This window comes from Pelophylax lessonae (assembly GCF_965119305.1).
Source record: "Pelophylax lessonae genome assembly, chromosome: 12".
NCBI classification, from domain to species: domain Eukaryota; kingdom Metazoa; phylum Chordata; class Amphibia; order Anura; family Ranidae; genus Pelophylax; species Pelophylax lessonae.
In genome coordinates this window covers 197,012,987-197,033,977 of record NC_138779.1, presented here as the reverse complement: position 1 = coordinate 197,033,977, position 20,991 = coordinate 197,012,987, and the positions used below count along the sequence as shown (strand labels likewise).

General features: G+C 43.8%; 1 protein-coding gene across 1 annotated transcript in view; it reads right to left on the bottom strand.

Moving 5' to 3' along the window:
- CADM4 (cell adhesion molecule 4) overlaps positions 1-20,991 on the bottom strand; it is a gene marked incomplete at its 5' end in the record, with an annotated part of 735,914 nt that overhangs the window by 50,892 nt on the left and 664,031 nt on the right. Inside the window, one exon of the mRNA XM_082274726.1 lies at positions 18,291-18,381. Coding sequence (XP_082130852.1) covers positions 18,291-18,381 — 91 coding nt within the window. The remainder of the gene's footprint in view (positions 1-18,290; positions 18,382-20,991) is intronic.

Sequence of the window (20,991 nt, the reverse complement as noted above, 5' to 3'; positions counted from 1 at the left end):
TCCCTTTAACTAATATTCAGCAGAGGCAGGCAATTTGCATGCTCATTACTCATCCGCAGACAGCCCCCTGTATCAGTGTGGACACAGTTCATACTTCAAAAGCCCAACAAGCCAAACAAAACAGTGCGGATAATAAATACCAATTTACAAGGTTAATTATTTTCCCACCCTGCCTTACTAAATCAAATATGTCAGACAGGCAACACTTGGCTTCCATGCCTCCTGAACACAGGCTTATAGGTGGTCCTTTTATGGGTGAGCCTTCATAACAGGAAGGATGTAGAAACCAGACCCCTGGTGCCCAACCTATGGCCCGAGAGCAGCAAGCGGCCCTTTTGTATATGGTATGTGGCCCTCAGACCTCAGCATCCTGTAGTGGGAACATTGATTAGGGTAATAGCATTGATTTCTACTAGCCTCCTGTAACATGTTCCCAGTTTCATATGGTCTTCTGCATCATATTCCCAGCCAACAATGTATCCTGTCCACACTCTCTAACCTTCATTTCCTCTATTAGAACTGCAATCTGGCAGTCCTCTTAAGCATTTTATACAATATATATTGTCAAAAGTATTGGGATGCCTGCCTTTACACGCACACAAACTTTAATGGCATAGTCTTGGTCTGTAGGGTTCAATATTGAGTTGGCCCACCCTTTGCAGCTATAACAGCTTCAACTCTTCTGGGAAGGCTGTCCACAAGGTTTAGGAGTGTGTCTATGGGAATGTTTGACCATTCTTCCAGAAGTGCATTTGTGAGGTCTGGCACTTATGTTTCGAGAGAAGGCCTCTAATTCATCCCAAAGGTGTTCTATCGGGTTGAGGGCAGGCCAGTCAAATTCCTCCACTCCCGGAAGAGTTGAAGCTGTTATATCTACAAAGGGTGGGCCAACTCAATATTGAACACTACGGACTAATACTGGGATGCCATTAAAGTTCATGTGTGTGTAAAGGCAGGCGCCCCAATACTTTTAGTACTATAGTGTGTGTGTGTATGTATATATACAGGGCTTTTTTTCTCAGAGAATAGGTGCAGGAACTCCCCCTTCTAAGTTCATGTAAAGGCAGGTGTCCCAATACTTTTGAAAATATAGTGTATATTGAACATTATGTGCAGTGCTTTGGTGATGTCAGGGGCTGCATTTGAGGCCCCTTTTAGTTGATAAACACTGCTCCCGACAGATAAAACATGCATATCAATGTATCTGTAACACAAGGCATAGGACTAGCCTGTAGGGGTTCCAATTTGGGTTGGAGGCCCCTTTTACAAGGCTGTTCCGGCCGTCTGTTTTGACCCATGATTACACAGATCAAAAATGGACCATTCAGTAAGTGCAGCGCGGCTTGCGCATGTGCAGTGGGGAGCCAGCTGTAAAACACCAGGAAATCACAGCTGACTTCCCACAAGCAAGATGGGGGTGACATTGACCTGGAAAGAACCAGCCTGGGTGAGGACAGCACTGGACAGGTGAGTTTCTACTTATAGCTGACTGTGATTTCTTCATTAAAGTCAATCAGTGAACTGCTAGTGGTACCCAGTAAACACTAAAACTTTACTAAAGTCAGAAAATTCCCTCCACTTCCCCTGAGCTTTGTCCCCTTTAAGCTACTGTAGCCAGATTGTAGAACGCTTCTCACATGTTCAGTGCATAGGTTTGATTCCTGTAGTATGCGATGAACAACTTTCCTCCCATCTTCTCCGTTTGAGAAGAAATTTCTTTTTAGTTCCTGTCCAGAGACCTAACAGAAAGTGAGACCAAATCTTCCCAAAATGAGGGAAATATTATGTAGTAGTTGGTGTAATAGATGTTGCTACTGGAAGGCCATCCTTCACTTCCTCACCAGGGCCAATAGAGAAACTCTGCCAATAAAAACTTGACAATTCTCTGCTTTGCCAAAAACTAACGAAAAAAAAAAAAAAATGTAAAACAAATCTGCCTTTACATACAGTGTAAAAAACTCTAAAGATTCTTTTGTAGCTCTCTATTGAACTGTGCTAAAGGAAATCTTTAAGAAGGGGCACCTGGAAGTTCTGTATTAAATGCTGTAACGGAACAGGGCAGCCCTGAGCGGGGACCTCCGTTGACAGATGCTCCTAGTGCTTCCCGAGGGGCTCCAAGCACTCCACCAGACACCGTAACCACTTCAGACCTCACGAACCGCCGCAGCTTGGTTAGGGTCTTGCAGTCTCCTACCCACCCTGGACCTCCGACAAGGCTCCAGGTTCCTGTGGGTGAACCTCTCTTTCCCCAGAGAGTGCAGCAGAACAAGCTCTAATACAAGCTCTTACAAGAGCTTAGCGATTATCTAAGGGAGTATGGAAGACCATAGCAATCCCTTGCAGCAGATTCCCCCAATAAGAGACAGAACTCTAGATTGAGGTTGAAAGAACTCCAACAACTTTATTGAACAAGACTTATATACAGAATTTGGAACATCCCGCCCCCAACAACCGCTTTCCTATTGGTCAATGGTAAAGTACCTGTAGTCCTCCTTCAGGTCCTCCTTAGCCATGCAAATGAGGACTTGAAAGTGAGTCAGCAGGGATTGGTCCGATAGCTTGACCAGAAGGACTGCCATGTGCAATGAGACAGAAGCCCCCAGGGGGCAATCAATGTACACAATAGCCAGGCACAGAACAATGGGAGGTCATTAGCACTTAAAACTGAGACAGGGCAATTCACATTCCCTCCCAATACACAAACAAAAGGAAAACCTGTCTGACATTGAAAGAAATGTAATATACACAGCATTTAGCAATTACAGATTTCATGGCAAATGGGAATAAATCTTAATATTTCTATATGGAGATATTGCTGACAAATATGAAGCAATCCAAACCATTACTTATCTGTCTTTAAATTCCAGTGATGGTGAATACTGTCACAAATGCGTTACTAAACCCAGGAACCTTTATTCACTATATCTGGTCTCGCACAGTACACCTAATATGGAAATGCAATTATTTTAGTAAATATAAACTTTTAAATCCCTTTTCTCATCAGAATTATAGCAGTCTTGTGACTTCTATCAGCGTCTGGTTAAAGCTCGTTCGAGGTCGTTGTCTAAAACAGTGGAGACTCAATTGGCAGAGGATAAACTTTTTTTTCTAAAGCATTTTGAAGAGGGAGAAGCTACTGGTCATATGTTGGCGCCTACCCAGCAAGCTCCTTCCCTTATCTCTGCCATACAAGACCCCCTGGGGTCGCTAAAGAGTTCTACTCAGGATCTTCTCCAGACATTCCGTACATTTTATCAGGACCTGTACTCCTCTAAGGTTCATCCCTCTGATACAGAGATTAATTCCTTTTTCCATTCCTGTTTCCTGCCTTGCCTGCCGGCCACAGATATACGGGTGTTAGATGCTCCTCTGACTGAGGAGGAATTGAGGGAAGTGTTAAAAATGACCCCTAATGGGTAATCCCCTGGGGCTGATGGCTTTCCGTCTGAGGTCTATGGGCGCTATGCAGAACACCTAATACCCCTTTTGCTGAAGGTATATAATAATGCGTTTCAAGCAGGGACATTACCCCAATCAATGAACAAAGCCATAATTGTGGTGTTGAAGCCAGGCAAAGATGCTTTATTAGCCGATTCATATAGACCCATTTCCCTACTTACTACTTTTTAGCCAAAATATTGGCATCCAGATTAGTGAAGGTTATCCACAAACTAATACATAGAGATCAGTCGAGTTTTATCCCTTCACGATCTACAGCACAAAATCTTAGATGGTTATATTTAAACTCACAATTGCCCATAGACAACACGGGAAATAGGGCAATTCCTTCTTTCGACACCGCGCCAAGGCCTTCGATAGTGTAGAATGGTCATATTTGGGGGGGGGGGCTTTGGAGCATTTTGGGGTAGGTAAAACGATTATTAAATGGATTTGAGTACTTTATGCACATCCCACTGCTCGCATTTGAATCAAAGGGGAACTGTCAGATGCCTTACATAGAGGGACTAGGCAAGGTTGCCCCCTTTCACCCTTACTATTTGCCTTGGCCCTAGAGGCCCTGGAGGCACGTATACGTGCGTCGCCTGAATTGGTAGGATTTAAACGGGACACACAAGACTCCTTGAGGAAGGTTATGTCTATGATTGATGACTTTGGAGCTCTATCTGGGTTTTCCATAAACTGGGATAAGTCAGTTCTTATGCCCCTTGACTCACTGCCCAGCCCATTACCGTCTTGAGCCTCTTCAATACAAATAGTTTCCATCTTCAAATATCTGGGTATCTACATTTCTCCAGACCCAAACGATTTTATTAAATTAAACCTTGTTCCACTGCTGCATAAATTTAAGGAGAAACGTGCATCCTGGTGTAAACTCCCGTTATCTGTAGTTGGCAGAATAAACTTAATTCAAATGTTTTGGGCCCCTTAATTGCTGTACATATTTAATAATTCTCCGGTGTGAATACCCCGGAAATGGTTCACTTGCATAGATTCCCAGATCCAGGACTTAATATGGTGTAAGAAAACACCTAGAATAAGCTAATCTGCACTGCAAATGGGTAAGGAACAGGGTGGTATGGCGGTTCCACATTCCAGAGCATATTACCTGGCTTCTCAGATGCAACAACTGGGGGGATGGGGACACATAGACTTGCAGGACTCTATCAGGACCCTACTAGTGCAAGGGACCACCATGTACCCAGCCATGGCATACTTGGAGGCAGAATTTACCCATATAGTAAAGAAAAAGGATATGGCCCTGGGACTTTAAATGAGGTGTACACAAATGGTCAATTATAATGGGGTAAATATAGTAGCAAATTTATTAAGTATAAAAGACATCAACATATGTGAAAATGCATGTGCCAATACAGACATAATTACAGTAAATGATAAAGGACATGATGGTTGGTATACATGGTTGCGCATAGCAGTTATATCATTCAATGGTGGACTAGATGCATTGTTCTAACTCGATGCGTTTCGTAAGTCACTCTTCAGGAGTAGATGCGTACAAGTATAGCTAAAAAAATACATAATATCAGTTTTTAATTGTATGAAAAATAAAGAATGGAAACTTGTGGAGAGCCCTATGTAGGGAAAAACCATACTTACAAATTGGCTGAGCCAGTGTACAAGAGGACAAAGCAAATGTCTGGTGGCGACCAAGTAGTCGGATTATACATTATATATTTTGTTCCAGCAAGGGATATGGTTTGTCAAGGGTAACCTTCATTCACACATCAGTTACACCTGCCCCTCCTGTATCCACTGTTGGGGAGTGTTCGGCCCCACTTCCTTCAGCTCCCGGGTCAGACTACTTGGTCGCCACCAGATGTTTGCTTTGTCCTCTTGTACATTGGCTCAATGGTTTTTCCCTACAAAGAGCTCTCCACTAGTTTCCATTCTTTATTGGCCATTATTTTTCATACAATTAAAATCTGATATTATGTATTTTTTAGATATACTTGTATGCATCTACTCCTGAAGAGTGAGCGACTGACTCACGAAACGCGTAGAGTTAGAAAGATGCATCTAGTCCACCATTGAATATTACTGCTATGCGCAAACATGTATACCAACCATCATGTCCTTTATTATGTCTGAATTGGCACATGCATTTGCACATATGTTGACGTCTTTTATACTTAATAAATTTACTACTATATCTACCCCATTACAATTGACCATTTGTGTACACCTCATTTAGAGTCCCAGTGCTATATCCTTTTTTCTTTGCATGTAAATTTAGGGATGGAGGTGTGTCACTGGCAGTACTAAACCTGTTTTTATCATTTTTTGCACATAGTAAAGAATGCTCCAACGGTCTTGCTCCATACAAAAATGTGGACCTGTGTATTTTGGATATAAAGGGCTTTTTGCCCAGTACTCAAATATAGCGTAATTCGCAATATCAGGAGCTGTTAGAACTAGAGGGATTTGGTCGGTGGAAAACAGCGGGGATTAGATATTTGTCCCAGCTATATTCGAATGACATTCCCAAATCTTTTACGGACCTACAGAATTTGCTCTCCCTAGGACCCAATTTTACAGATATCTACAATTGAGACACGCTCTTAATTCTCAATCTCAGCTCTCAATACTGAAGTTAACAGAATATCCCTTAGTTACTGATATATTACTGGCGAGAGGTAAAAAGGGCATGATATCTAGGTCTAATGCCAGTATATTCAATACCTTACAGAAAACATTAACATTAAAATGTAAAGGGGGGTGGGAGAGAGATTTGGGCATTATTGATGATGATACATGGGAGTTATGGGGGTCTTCCATGACTCAGGTTTCTGAGTCAGCCTCCCAGAGGCTTTCTCATGTTTTTTTGTTGCATAGAGCTTACAGAACACCAATTCAGCTGCATAAGTGGGGGAAGTAGAGATACTCCTCTTTGCCCAAAATGTGACACAGTGACTTGTTGCGTATGATATGGAGATGTCCCAAGCTATTCCGATATTGGTCAGAGGTCATAGGTATATCATTTTCGGCTTCCTAGAAACCCGGTGATACTGTATGTCTGTTGGGAACCTTGGAGGAGGAGTCATTGGGTCCAAAAGCAATTGTTGCGGTGATGCGACTTCTATTTATTGCCCGTAAATTAATTGCCTGATACTGGATGGCTTTGTTTGTTCCTACCAAGAAACCATGGGTGGAGCAGGTGAACGCAGCTCTTATATGGGAAAAACTTACATATCAACACCGCAACGTGCCCAGGAAATTCTTTTCATTGTGGCAACCATGGTTAGATGTTCCAGGACCGGCTATCAATTGATACTAACCAGGCTGAGGAGAACAATAATGAGATATAGTGATAATGGTTGGAGGGGGGTCTTCGCTGGGTTATCTATTCGTTTTTTCTCCCCAAATCCCCCCCCCCCCCCACTTCTTCTTCTTTATAATATATGTTATGCAGGCTACAATAGGTAAAGGTTTTTACTGTAGTGCACAAGATTGCACATCTTGCAAACAATGGTATACAGTAATACATACCCAAGAAATGCATGCTGGGTATGACCCTGCTGTTTGAATGCATACTGTTTGTTAATGTACCTTAAGTTGTATGATTGATACTTGTATAAGATTGATGTGTCTGTTGAAAGTTGTACAATTTATTATTACACTCAATAAACTTATTTTCTTGATTAAAAAAAGCTTGTAGGAGGAGTTTTCATTCTCTGACTGTCCTTTGAGGCTGCAGGACTCCTGACCCTCTGTCTGGACAGTGCTGATTGGCCCTTTGCCGATCACATGCACCCTCCCAAGAAAAGAAAAAATACTCTCTTGCAATACACACCAAACTATCAGGAAATGGATTGGGGACAGTAAAAGAAGGGGAGGATCAGAAAAGACAGGATCATACAGCCTTTTTACACAATGCTGAGGATTAACCCCTTAGGTTCCACAGGGAGTATTAACAAGCATGCTTTACTGCATATACACACTGATTTTACTGTTGTGGGTTTAGTAACACTTCAATCACTTGACGCCCGCCCACTGTCAAATGACAGCGAAGCGGTGCGGCTCTCGTTCTGGGTCGATGTCATATGACGGCGCCCCAGAATGGTCGATCTCGAGCGCCCACAGGGGCGTGCAGCGTGGCAATTGTGGCCGCGCCGTGTTCCTAGGACACGGCGCGACCCTGATCTTGGTAAAGAGCCAATGACGAGGCTCTTTACCCATGTGATCGGCTGTGTCCAATCACAGCTAATCACATGTAAATGAGGAAGTGCCATAAAATGGGGAAGTGCCATTTATCGGCTCTCCTTGCCTCACACTGTCAGAGTGTGTTGCGAGGAGAGCCGCCAGCTGCTCCTACTCAGAGGGAAGTGCAGGAAAGGTAATCAGGGCCACGGATCATCACTGCCCTGATTACAGTAAACTACAATAGTGCCCAAAAACCGCCCAATCAATGCCCATCAGTGACACAAAACAGTGCCCAATCAATGCCCATCAGTGACATCAATCAGTGCCCACAGTGACCACTATCAGTGCCCATTAGTGATGCCAGCCAGTGCCCATCAGTGCCTGCTCATCTGTGCTGCCCATTAGTGCCCATCAGTATCGCCTGTCAGTGCCCATCAGTGCCTGTCAGTGCCGTCCGTCAGTGCCACCTATCAGTGTGGCATATTAGTGCCTCCTCATAAGTGCCACCTCATCAGTGCCGCCTCATCAGCGCACATCAGTGGAGAGAAATTACTTATTTACAAAATTTACTGACAGAAATTAAGAAAAAACATTTTTTTCAAAATTTTCTGTCTTTTTTTCTTTTTTTTTTTTTTTTTTTTTAGCAAAAAATAAAAAACCCAGCGGTGATTAAATACCACAAAAAGGAAGTTCTATTTGTGTGAATAAAATGATTGGGTACAGTGTAGCATGACTGCGCATTTGTCATTCAAAGTGGGACAGCGCTGAAAATTGACCTGGGCAGGAAGGGGGTGAAAGTGCCCGGTATTGAAGTGGTTAAACCATGTACATTCTTTTTATTCCTTGTCTCTCGGTGCCCTGGGTATTGTTTTAATATAATAATAAACTCAGTGTGGGTGACTTAACTTTAAATAATTGACTGCAGCGTCCAGGGCTCACTGCCACTATAATGCTGGATATTTAGGCTTCATTCACACCAATGCGTTTTTTCTTGCTTTTTGCAGAAACGCAGGACATTTTCTTAACATGGGTTTCTATGGAACAGGTTCACATCAATACATTTTTGTGACTCTGTATTTTTGGAAAGGGTCCGGGATTTTTTTAAAATGCAAAATGTTTTTTTTTTTGTTTGTTTTTTTTTACATTTTTGGTTCAATAGACTTCAATTGAGAAGCTGCAGAAAAGCATGCAGTGGGTTTTTACCGCAATTTTGCCGCGTTTGCACTTTCTGATTTTTAATCTGCCCAACAATTTTTTTTTTTTTAAAAAAAAGCTCAAAAACTCAAAACACATCAAAAATGCCATAAAATCGCGTGCTAGAAAATGCAAAAAGCACAACAAAAAACAATATACTTATACTTACCTGAGCCTGATCCCAATCCAGCGATGTGCATGAGAGCAGCGGCTCTCCTGCCTCTCTCTCTCCTCACTGCATAAATTGATAACAGCGGAAGACATTGGCTGCCACTGCTGTCAATCAAATTCTGTAATGAGGGAGCAGGGGGTGGGACCGAGCCACCCTGTCTTTGTCAATGGAAGCAGACAAGGCAGCTTGGGAGCGATTCCGCACGAGTGCCTCCTTAGGAAGCAGATTACTATGGGGGCACTCCCCATGGAGGAGGAGCCAGCAGTGCCGGGGAGGGGGGGGGACATTTTTTCAAAATTAAAGGAAAACAAACAAAACTTTTTTGTTACAGATCTTATTTTAGACCCAGTTATGTCACCACAGGGTCTCTGTGCTTCTCTATGAAATGCAGGCAGATCACTGGTGGAAGGAGTCGCCAAGGTCCTGTACACAGCTTCCTAAAAACATCACAGCACCCTGCCTCAGTACTCCTCTCAAGAGCCCTCAGTCCTGATGCAAGCAGTGGGCTGGCTCTTGGGAGGAGTTATGCCAGTAATACAAAAGCCTTGAAGGGTGGGTGTCAGTTTAGAGGAGTGTAAATCAGAAGAGGACGACAGCACTCCTTTCAGTCTTTGACCTTGGTTATAGATGGCGGCTCGTAGGGACTGTAGCGCGCGGCACCGCACAAACCAAAGTAAAATGATGAGATGTAATTTGGGGACGTTTCATCAGGTGGTCCTAGGCAGGCTGTATTTGCATTTAGCCTGCTCTAGGTAACAACCATATGTAATGCTGCATAAAACCCATACCACCAGCCGTAATCTGACTGCAATACATAGAGAAGCACAGAGACCTAGTGATGACATCATTGGGTCCCATCAGTGGAGGGTGCAAACAAGTGGAGTTCCCCTTTTGGGTGGAGCTCCATTCACATCTGCGCATTCCCAGAGTGTTGGAGAAACATACGTCATGCTTTAGATTGCCATTAGTTGTTAACGGCACCCCAAACGCGGGAAGCAAACGCTATTTTGCCACGTTTGTCATGTGTATGACAGTCAATGAAAATCAATGGGCTGCTCTATGTGTGTTGGCATAAAAACTGTGCACTCCCGCCATGCTAAGTGTGAAGAGGGCCTCATTCTCAATGGCACTCCGAAGCATCCAGCAAACGCACATGCGTTTGCATCCGAAAAAAAAAACATGACACCGCAGTACCATGCATTTTGGTATGGCACAATTTTAAAAATCCAGCCTAGATGGACCGCCCTAAAACACGACGTGCAAAAAAGCGCACGTACAACAGACGCACCTCCTGGTGTGAATGAGGTCTTCATAAAGATTAAAAAAGACTTCAGAAATGAAATTACCAAATTAAAAAATACATAAGATTTACGCGATTGCATCTAGATCTGCGTTACAGACTAACCGCCATTTCTTGGTGTCAGCCCGCTCCTCTTTTGTTTTGTTTTTCTTTGTTTTTCTGTGCTGAATGGGGTTTTCCGGCGGACGGAGCTGATTAGGATTCCTGCTGGTGTTTAGGGCTGCAGTGGGAGGCTGTGCGTCTGCTCCTTTCCCGTGGCTGCCGCTGCAGTCGGAGATATATGGGGTGTGCAGGTCGTATTAAAACACGTTTTATGTTCTGCCGGCACGTCATCGGGATGTCTGTGGGGTTTATATATCCGTTGCACAGGCTGCAGAGAAACTGCGGGGACCATTTATAAAAAAAAAAAAAAAAAAAGCCCAGGCTCTGCACTTCCACAGCAAAGAAAAAAAAAAGTATTATTTCCTCAATTCCCCCCACCCGACCGGCACACCGCCGCTACCACGCTGAGCGTATTTCAATGTGCATTTTTTTCCCGGAACGTTTTTACACCGGCATGTCACCAGGAGAGTTGCTGCTGCTTTGGAAAGGATCGAAAAAGTACTTTAATGTCTTATTGCTGAAAGTCGGAGAAGTTGGAATTTGCAGAGAAAATCTTATTTTTCTCTTTAAGAGCGTCCGTCCGCCAGCGCGCAACCATCCTGCGCACTATATTTACTAGAACGCGGCTTATCATTCCCCTAGGAATTAATACTGCAGTGAATTAGAGTGGTGACTATAATGCTGTGAAGTTGGGAGTTGGGGAAATAGATGCCGTATTGATCCGCCCAGCGGCGAAGGTTTTGAACGTGTTTTTTTTTTTTTTTTTTTAAGGGTTACGTTCAAGGCCTGCGCTAGTCCATTGTGCTTGCGTGCCGTTTGCCTGTTACCATGGCAATGCTGGCAGATTAGGTTAAAGAAGAGTTGGGCCTCATGCAAAATGAGTGTTTGGGCCTGGTGCATGAGGCTCTGGGGTTTAGGTGCGGGTTGGAGGGTGCGGGTGTACCGTCCAGCCCCGCTGCCGGAAAGGCTGAAAGCTGCTGCAGCTAGAGGGGACTGGATGGTGCGACTGGATGCTGCAACTGGATGGTGCACCTAGTAATGCATCTAGTACTATGTTTAATATGTACCCAGGGACAGATGCCCGAAATGCAGACTGCTGTCGGTAGTACCGCTGCTGTGGCTGGGCAGGACACCTAGAGGTGCTAACATCCATGGCAGTATGTGCCCAGGGACGAATGCCCAGAACGCAAGCAGTCTGTATTCTAGGCATTCGTCCTTGGGTGCATACTGAACATTAGTATCGCTAGGTGCACCATTCAGTGACTGACAGCATCCAGTCTCACCGTTCAGCTCCCTCCATCGGCAACAGTTGTCAGTCTGTCATAGACTTTAAGAGCTTAGTTATGTTCTGAGGTTCCCATTGACTAGATCCATCACACCAAAGGCCCAATGCACACTGGGCATTTAGCCCCAGTACATGAGGCACTGGCATATACATAGGTCACTGGTACATTGTGCGCAGGTGGAGGGCACAGGTGCATTGTTCAGTGCTGATGGCAGAAGCCTATCAAAGTCTCCGAGAGGCTGACAGCTGCTGGGGCTGGATGTTATGGACTAATATTTAGCATGCGCCCAGGGGCGAACATCTGGAATGCAGACTGCTTAAGTTCCAGGCATACTGCCCTAAACATTAGTACCGCTGGGGCTGACAGTTGCTGTGGCTGGACGGTGCACCTGGTGGTACTAACATTTATGGTAGTATGCATCTAGGGATGAATACCAGAAAGACAAGAAATCTGGATTCCGGGTGTTCGCCCCTGGGTGGATACTAAACATTACCACCTCAAGGTGCACCATCCAGCCCCGTCCAGCTGCAGCAGCTGTCATCCTCTCAAAGACTTTGACAGGCTGCCACCATCGGGGCTGGATGGTGCATCTAGCAATACTAATATTTAGTATGCGCCCAGGGGCAAACATCTGGAATGCAGACTGCTTGCTTTCAAGGCATTCACCCTGGGCGCATACTGCCCTAAATATTAATACTGCTGGGTGCACAATCAGTCACAGCAGCAGAGGCTGACAGCATCCATCCACAGCAGCAGAGGCTGACAGCTGCTGCGGGTGGAAAGTGCACCAAGCGGTACTAAAATTCAGGGCAGTATGCACCCATGGATACCCAGAATGCAATCAATCTGGATTCCGGGCATTTACTCCTGAGGACATACTAAATGTTATTACTTCTAGGTGCACCACCCAGCACCATCAGCTTTCAGCCTTTCATAGAGTTTGACAGGCTGCCGGTATTAGGGCTGGACAGTGCACCTGTGCCTTCCAACCGCACCTAAACACAGGACCCTTATACCCCAGGACTAAATGCCCATTGTGCATCAGACCTTAGGTGTGAATGATCTAGTCAATGAGAACCTCAGAACATGACAAAGCTCTTCCACAGTCTAACCTCTCTACAGCAAACACAATGTGGTTGGATGCTAATGGTAGGAAGGCAAGACTTTATTTTTAAAGAAAGCAAGCCTTAAAGTTAATTTGAAGACAATTTTTTTAGATTTGGAACCCATGTTAGGTTTTTATTATCATACATACAAAGCTAGTCACTAAATCTTCTATTATTTCTATTCAGTGTTATCAAAGACCATCTCATTATTGAGTCAATTTGCTTCTGTGAGGCTGCTCATCTGTACCAGAACACTCCCAAAAGGTAAGGGGTCTTCAGAAAAGTCAGGCTATACAGGAGGAAGAAAGAGCACCACACTAAAGGTCAAATAGTCCAAACTGTGGATGTTTTTGAATGATTAGAAGAAAGAAATCAACGCATTTCATGGGAATCTCCTCCTTCATCAGGTCTACAATACAGGTGAACTATAAAATTATAATATAATGTTCTATATGAACTTTTATATTTTCTTACTTGTATTGTAGCCCTGATAAAGGTGGAGCCCCCGAAACATGTTAGATGGTCTACGCCAATAATGATAACATTTAATAATAGCTTTGTATCAGGCACAGATAAACTGAAAGCACATGATTAGCCTACATAGCCAACACACCATTGTGGACCCCAAATGCTAGACAGGTATCAAACTAACCAATGCTGTTCCAACACTAGTAGCCTTGGTGTAGGTTTGGGCAATGGCTTACCTTTGGGTGTGGGGGGGGGGGTTATTTTAGCATGCCTGTGCTTCTCAGCAGTCAAGAAACAGCAATAAGATGTAAGGAAGCGAAAACATTCTTCCTGATAACAGCTAATTGGTTGGGTAGTCAATTCTTTCAAAAATGTTGCATAAACCCTACTGTGAAATAGTAACATTACAGCAGGAGAAAAGGAACAAAATAAAGAGCCTAAGGAGGACATGTACATCTAAAGAAAACTTAAAAAAGGACTATAGATACTCATTAGGCTGGCGCTGCATTGCTGAGATGCTTCACACTTGCTTTTCACAAGGTAAATTCCTAGCAAACCTTTAGGCTATGCTTTCTTGTCCCAATTGCTACCGAACTGTGACTTTTTATATGCTGTATCTAGACTGTAGAAAAAAAAAGGTGTGCCAGTAGCAATTTCCATACTTTGTATAAGCCTTAGCATCCTGAAAGCCAGGACTGTTGAGTAAAGTAAAGTTCTCGTTGGCATTTTTGGAGAATATGTCAAGAGCCTACATATCGGATGCGATACAATCAAATTTAGTTCAATGCAATATCCGTATCCACTTCAAGACCACAATACTTTGCTATATTTTCAGTCAGTTTATCAGGTCTATGACTGCAGCCAGGGCTGCTGTTAGAAATCACAAGGCCCTGTACAGCCTACCCGACGCCCCCCCCCCCCCCACAGGGGCCGCCACCACCACTCCGCCCCAGGGGCCACCTTAGCGTGCCTTTGGGGCATTACTTTTCCCACTGATACAAGGCATTATTCTTCTCACTGACACCAACATTGGGGCATAATACCAGTCAATGATACCAACAGAAGGGCACTATTTCCCCCACTGACACCAATGATGGGGCACTATTCCTCTCACTGACACCAAAGATGGGGCACTATTCCTCCTGCTGACACCAACAAAAGGGGGGGGGGGAACTATTCCTCCCACTGATACCAATGATGGGGCACGATTACTTCCCATGATACTAAAAATGGGGCAATATCCCCTCTCTATAACCAATGATAGGGCACTATTCCTACCACTGACCCAAACAATGCGGCACTAAGCGCTATTCTTCCCACTGACACCAATAATGAGACACTATTTTTTTTTCCACTGAGACTAATGATTGGGGAACTATTCTGTCCTATGGAAGGACAATAGAACGATACCCCCACACTAATACCATTGATTGGGCACTGTTTACTCCCATTGACGCCAGGGCTTTTTCTGCTCATACTGGATATATTCCGGCCCCCTTAAAGTCTGACGGACAGTAAACTGGCCCTTTGTTTGGAAAGTTTGGAGACCCCGAGACCGGAAGTGCTGTCCAGTTTAGGGCGGAAGGTAAACAATTTTTTTTGGAAAGCATCAGATCCATATTATATATATATATATATATATATATTTATCTGATGCTTTTAATAGTAGGGGAGAGGTCTGGGGTCCTATAGACCCCAAATGTCTCCATAAAGAGGACCTGTCATGCTTTATGGTTTTCACAAGGGATGTTTACATTTCTTGTGATAGCAATAAAAGTGATACAAAAAAACCCCCAAAAAACTAAGGTATAGCGTAAAAATAAAACATTTTAAATAAATATTATTTTAATTTTTTTAAAGCATCCCTATCCCCTCCATGAGGCGAATGCATATATAAGTTGTGCACTCATATATAAATGGTGTTTTTACTACACATGTGAGGTATTGCCGCAATGGTTAGAGTAAGAGCAATAATTCTAGTGCTAGACCTATTCTGTAACTCTAAACATTTTTAAAGAGTTGTCTATGGTGATTTTTAAGCATTGCAATTTGTTGCCATTCCATGAGTGTGTGCAATGTCATTCCAATACGTGTGTGGTATCTATTTACTCATCGGAACATCATCTTTTATATTGAAACAAAAATGGGGTTATATATTGTGTTTTGTTTTTTTTGCATTCAAATTCATTAACGACTTGCCACCCGTAGGATGTATATGGACATCATCGGGTTTGCAGTAGTTATGCTGGGATGATGCCTGCACCTAGAGGCATCATTCCGATATTTAAATTTTTCAACCAAAGATTTCCTTTGTAGTAGAAGATATTTAAGTCACTAAATAGCCACGCAATCACTTCTGCGAGTGGCAGAAGGGGGTCCCCTAACCCCCTCCCGCTGCCTCTCCCAGGCTCTATCGTCCAATCACGGAGCCTGGGAGCAATGTGACTGGCGGCATCGGCTGAACGGAACAGAGAGAGAAACGGACATTGTTACTCTCTCTCTCTGACCCTGGAAACGACGAGTATGCCATCACTTCCAGTTCCACCTCTGTTTACCTGACCGCTAGCGGCCAGGAAACAACCGATCAGATTGATTTGTCTTTGATCGGCTGCATTGGAGGCCAGAGGTGAGATTTGGGGTCTAATAGTCCCCCAGATCTCTCCATAAAGAGGACCGGTCATGGTCCATGCTGTCACAAGTGTAGCAGGTTTTCCAGGCCTGTGGCCTAAAGTGGGTCTGCCATTGGTACCGGTTACCTCTCCAGCCCATATGAGCTGCAACCCTGGGTGTGAGCACTGAGACATCGACAACTCCGACATCTTTGTTGTTTTATTTGATTTAAAGGGGATGGGAGAAGGGAATGAGTGGGATACTCCTTTAGGCTTCAACTTTAGACACTTGGGACTTCATTCCTGAAAAATGCCCGTTGGCACTCCTTGAAGCCGGCCGGCGCCAGCCAACGCTCACTAACTCTGAGAGCACTCTGTCCCTCAATAGAAGTGCTGAATCCTCGACTTGAAGTCCAGAAGATACAGGACTGTGAATTGTAGAACTGCTGCACTGCAAAGTCACTTAATACTTCCCTCCCACCTGTCACTGGCTTGAGGTAGTATGACGTAGGATTCTGGAAAAAACTGCAACTTCCAACTGGCACACTCTGTACAATTCAGGGCCCAACTGTAGGCGCCCCCTTTAACCTTGAACTCTTCAGGGTCCACTGACTATGTACCCCCTCTGTCACTTCAGGGTCCTCAACCTAGGTCTTCCCTTTCACCACTAGCTGGCACTGGATCCCCGATCCTCCACCAGAGTGGTCCCCTCTAACTTCAGGCAGACCCCCAGGGGAAATCCTCAGTACTCACGACCTGTGTAGGCTTTCCTGGGACTGGACCCCTCTCACTCTCCGCAGGTTCTCGACACACCGGATCCCCTCAGCTTAGCTCAGCACTCTCTGGATCTGCAGGCGACACCCCGAGATCCTCTTCCTCAGACAGGAGGAGAGACAGTCGTTCTCTCCCGCCTGGGACTCTGCTCCCGCCAAAGACATTGTGTCATGCGCCATTCCCAGACTTACACCCACTCCCAGAATCCTTTGCAGCATAATCTGCCTTCTGGGGTAGTTACAAGCCTGAATGTGTCCCTTGATTGGGTTTCCTCCACTGCCCTATGGGAAGCCTCTCACAGGAGCCAGTGGGGAGACTCCCCCTTCAGCAGGCACATCTGGAAATTATGACACCCCGACTAAACAAATCACAGCCCTGCTGTTAGGCAGACAAGGCCCACTATACGTTTACCTAGCACCTACCTGTAGGGTGCCACACAAGGAATGGTGTTCATCCCTTGTGATGGCAATAAAGTTAATCCAAAAAAACATAATACATTAATAATAATAAAAATAAATTAAAGCAGCCCCCCTGTGCTTACGAGCAAATGTGAATGCATACGTTACTCCCGCAAACGTCGGTTAACAGTGATTGCACCACACATGTGAGGTATCACCCCAAATGTTAGAACGAGAGCAATAATTCTAGCACCAGACCTTCTGCGTAAGGGCTCTTTCACAAGGAGCGGACTGTATTGCGATCCGCTCCGGCACTTTTTTTTTTTTTTTCACGGAGCTGATGACACTTGTTCCTTTTTTTAAACGGAACAAAAATAGGGTTCTGTTCCATTCCAAAAAACGGAACAGAACTGAAAGGACGAAAATCGGATGTCAGTGGATGGTCATCCACTGACATCCACAATGCCATTGACATACATTATGTCCGTATATCATCCGCAAAAAAATAGGATGATATACAGACACACGGAACGCCCGTGTGAAAGAGCCCTTACTCTAAACTGTTAACCTGTAAAGGTGTTTAAAGCAACGCCTATGCAGAATTTTTAAACACTGTAGTTTGCCGTCATTCCACAGGCAGCTGCAATTTTAAAGCGGGACATGTTAGGTATCTATTTACTTGGCGTAACATCATCCTTCACATTATACGAAAAAATTGGGGTAGCTATTGTGTTTTTTTTTCAAATTCATTAAAGTGCATTTTTCCCTAAAAAAAATGCGTTTGAAAAACTGCTGCACGTATACCGTGTGACATAAAAAATTGCAACGATCGCCGTTCTATTCTCTAGGGTCCCTGCTAAAATAAATAAATATATATATATATATATATATATAATATTTGGGGGTTCAAAGTCATTTTATACCAAAAAATAGTAGATTTTTACACGTAGGAGCGAAGTGTCAGAATTGGCCCGGATACAAAATGGTTAAGGTGTATTTTTTCCCAAAAAACTGTGTTTGAAAAAGGCGGTGCAAATACCATCGAACATAAAAAATTTAAAATTGTAACATTTTATTCTTTAGGGTCTCTAGTAAAAAAAAAAAAAAAAATTATATATATATATATATATATATAATGTTTGGGGGGGGGGTTCTAAATTATTTTCCAGCAAAAAAAAATACAGATTTTTTTTCTTGTAAACAAAGTTTTAGAAAAGGTCTGGTCTTAAAGTGGGTATTTAGATTGGTTGAGAAACCTTACCTGGGATTTCCAGTGACTTCACACTTCAGGTTGAGCAAGTCTCCTTCTCTGACCAGGCTTTGAGAGGGCTGAATTCTGGCTGTCGGGGAAACTGTAACAGAAAAGACAATCATTTTACCAAAAATGAGATTGAGCAAAGAATACTTTTGTCTTTCTGAGACAGGAAGGTGGAGGCGAGACCTTTAGCATCCCGACTTTTTAGACAAAGGATAAGTCTTTGCAAAACCCTTGGACACTTTCAAATTTAACAAGACTGTCAATGGGGAGAAGAAGGGGGAACCTGCAGTTGGTAGAATATACCAGCACCTAAAGGTGCACAAGCTGTAGCTTCAAAGGATCATCTTATTCTGTGATAACGTCCCTTCAAGGTAAAAATAGACAGAACATCAATATCTCATTTGCAAAAGACACTTTTTATGCATTCACAAGGTCAATATCACCAAAACCTGGATACTAATAAAAAAAAAAAGCATGAAACATGTAAGAACACTTTTTAAGATAAAAATGAGCATTGACCTCTCCATTGTTCCTGGCTTCTGCAGCTGAACAATATATATAGAAGCAGGTGCAGGTGTCAATATATAGAAGCAGGGGAAGTGAAGAAATCCAGAATTTACACTGTTTGAGGCTGCAGCAGTGTTTTTATCACTTCCATTGCTGTATCTCCCATTAAAATTGGATGTATATACTGGGATAAAGAGGAGGACTGGTCACACTGGCCATTACGCTCTATGGTCAGATTCTTTCTTAGATCACACACCATATGGGGGATACAAGCATCAGATCTGGAAATCACTACACTGGCCCAAGGATGTGGAAAGCTGGTTTCTTTATACAGAGGTACACTATATGGCCAAAGATTTGTGATATCTGACCTTCACACCTACTTTATGACCAAACATATGTAGACACCCTTTTAAGTTATCGAGTTTAGGTCTTCACAGTGAAGGAGACAGTTAATGCTACGACATACAAAGACATTAGGTTGATTTACTAAAACTGGAGAGTGCAAAATCTGGTGCATCTGTCCATGGTAGCCAATCAGCTTCTAACTTCAGCTTGTTCAATTAGAAAAAAAAAAAAAAAACCTGGAAGCTGATTGGTTTCTATGCAGATCTGCACCAGGATTTGCACTCTCCAGTTTTAGTAACTCAACCCCACTGTTTACTTCCAACCTTGTAGTAATAGTTTGGGGAAGGGCCTTTTCTGTTCCACCATGGCTGTGCCCCTGTGTACAAAAACAGCTCCATAAAGACATAGTATGGACAGTCTGGTGTGGAGGAACTGAAGTTGTCACGGGGTAATGTGGCAGAGCCTGACGTAAGAGGAGTGGCTTACCGGGTAACTGGCGTGGCACAGGTTCACCAGAGGCGCGGAGTCTAAGTGTTAGCCGGTTTTCACCAGGGCCCCAGATGGTGGGGATGGATTTGGCTGCTTGCTAACACCAGGTCACGGTCCCCCGGATTCCCTGGTGGAGCCAGGATCAAGTCCAGGACCAATAGCCGGTAGCGGATAAACAGATCAGGATCAGGCAGGAGAATAGTCAGGACAAACCAAGGTCAAGGCGGGCAGCAGGTAATCAGAATCCAAAGACAAGCCGGGTCAGGTAAACAGGAACAGCAGAATATAAACAGGCACAGGAAACAGGAGAGCTGATGATAACACAGCAACCACCTGGAGTGACTGCTGTGTTTAAATAGGCTGTTTTGGCGCCAATTTAGTAGCCTCGAACTATTCTAAGGTAGCCTCCAACTTATTCCAAGGTAGCCTCTGACTATTCCAAGGTAGCCTCTGACTATTTCAAGGTAGCCTCTGACTATTTCAAGTTAGCCTCGAACTATTGCAAGGTAGCCTCGAACTATTGCAAGGTAGCCTCGGGCTATTGTAAGGTAGCCTAGAGCTATTCAAGGTGCCTCTTCGTACACGCATGCGCATAGGCATTCGCCGGTTAGCGGCGCCAGTGCGCCTGCACAGGGTATTGATTCCCTGACAGAAGTGGCCTACATAGAGTCCTGACCTCTACCCTACTGAACACCTTTGGGATGAATTATAGAGCGGATTGTGGGCCAGGTCTTCTCATCCAAGCTGACCTCACAAACGCTCTTCTGTCTGAATAGGAACAAATCCCCATAAAAACACAAATTGTGGAAAGCCTTCCCAGAAGACTTGAGGCTGTTAAAGCCACAGGATTGGGGTAAATTCCATATTAATGTCCATCGTTTTAAAATGGAATGTCCAACAAGCTCTTAAAGGTGTAGTGGTCAGGTGTCTACAAACATTTGGCCATATAATGTCTCTATTTTCTTTGCGGCTGCAAAAGATGAAGGGGCAATAGTTATATTTTAGTAATTACACTTGCCTATTAGCATAAAATAGATTATGGGGCCTGTAGCAACCAAATTCCATAATATTTTAAACCAGGGCGGAACAAGGGCACCTTCAAGGTTTGACGCAAGTGGATGACACCTCATCTTAGCCATTTGTGTTAAGCGGTATTTGAATGAATCCTAATAACGTCCTTCTTGAACATTTTTTCTAGTGTTGGAAAGGGTAAAGAGAGAAAGCTGCTCTCTCGGGTGCTTACTGCTATCTGTGCCCTTATTCCTAATGTCTTCAACAGTTTCTGAGTTTACGGATTTGAATATTTTTAGAAGTTCTTCCGTTCAACTCTTTATGCTTGTCTGGGGATACTGAGTAACAG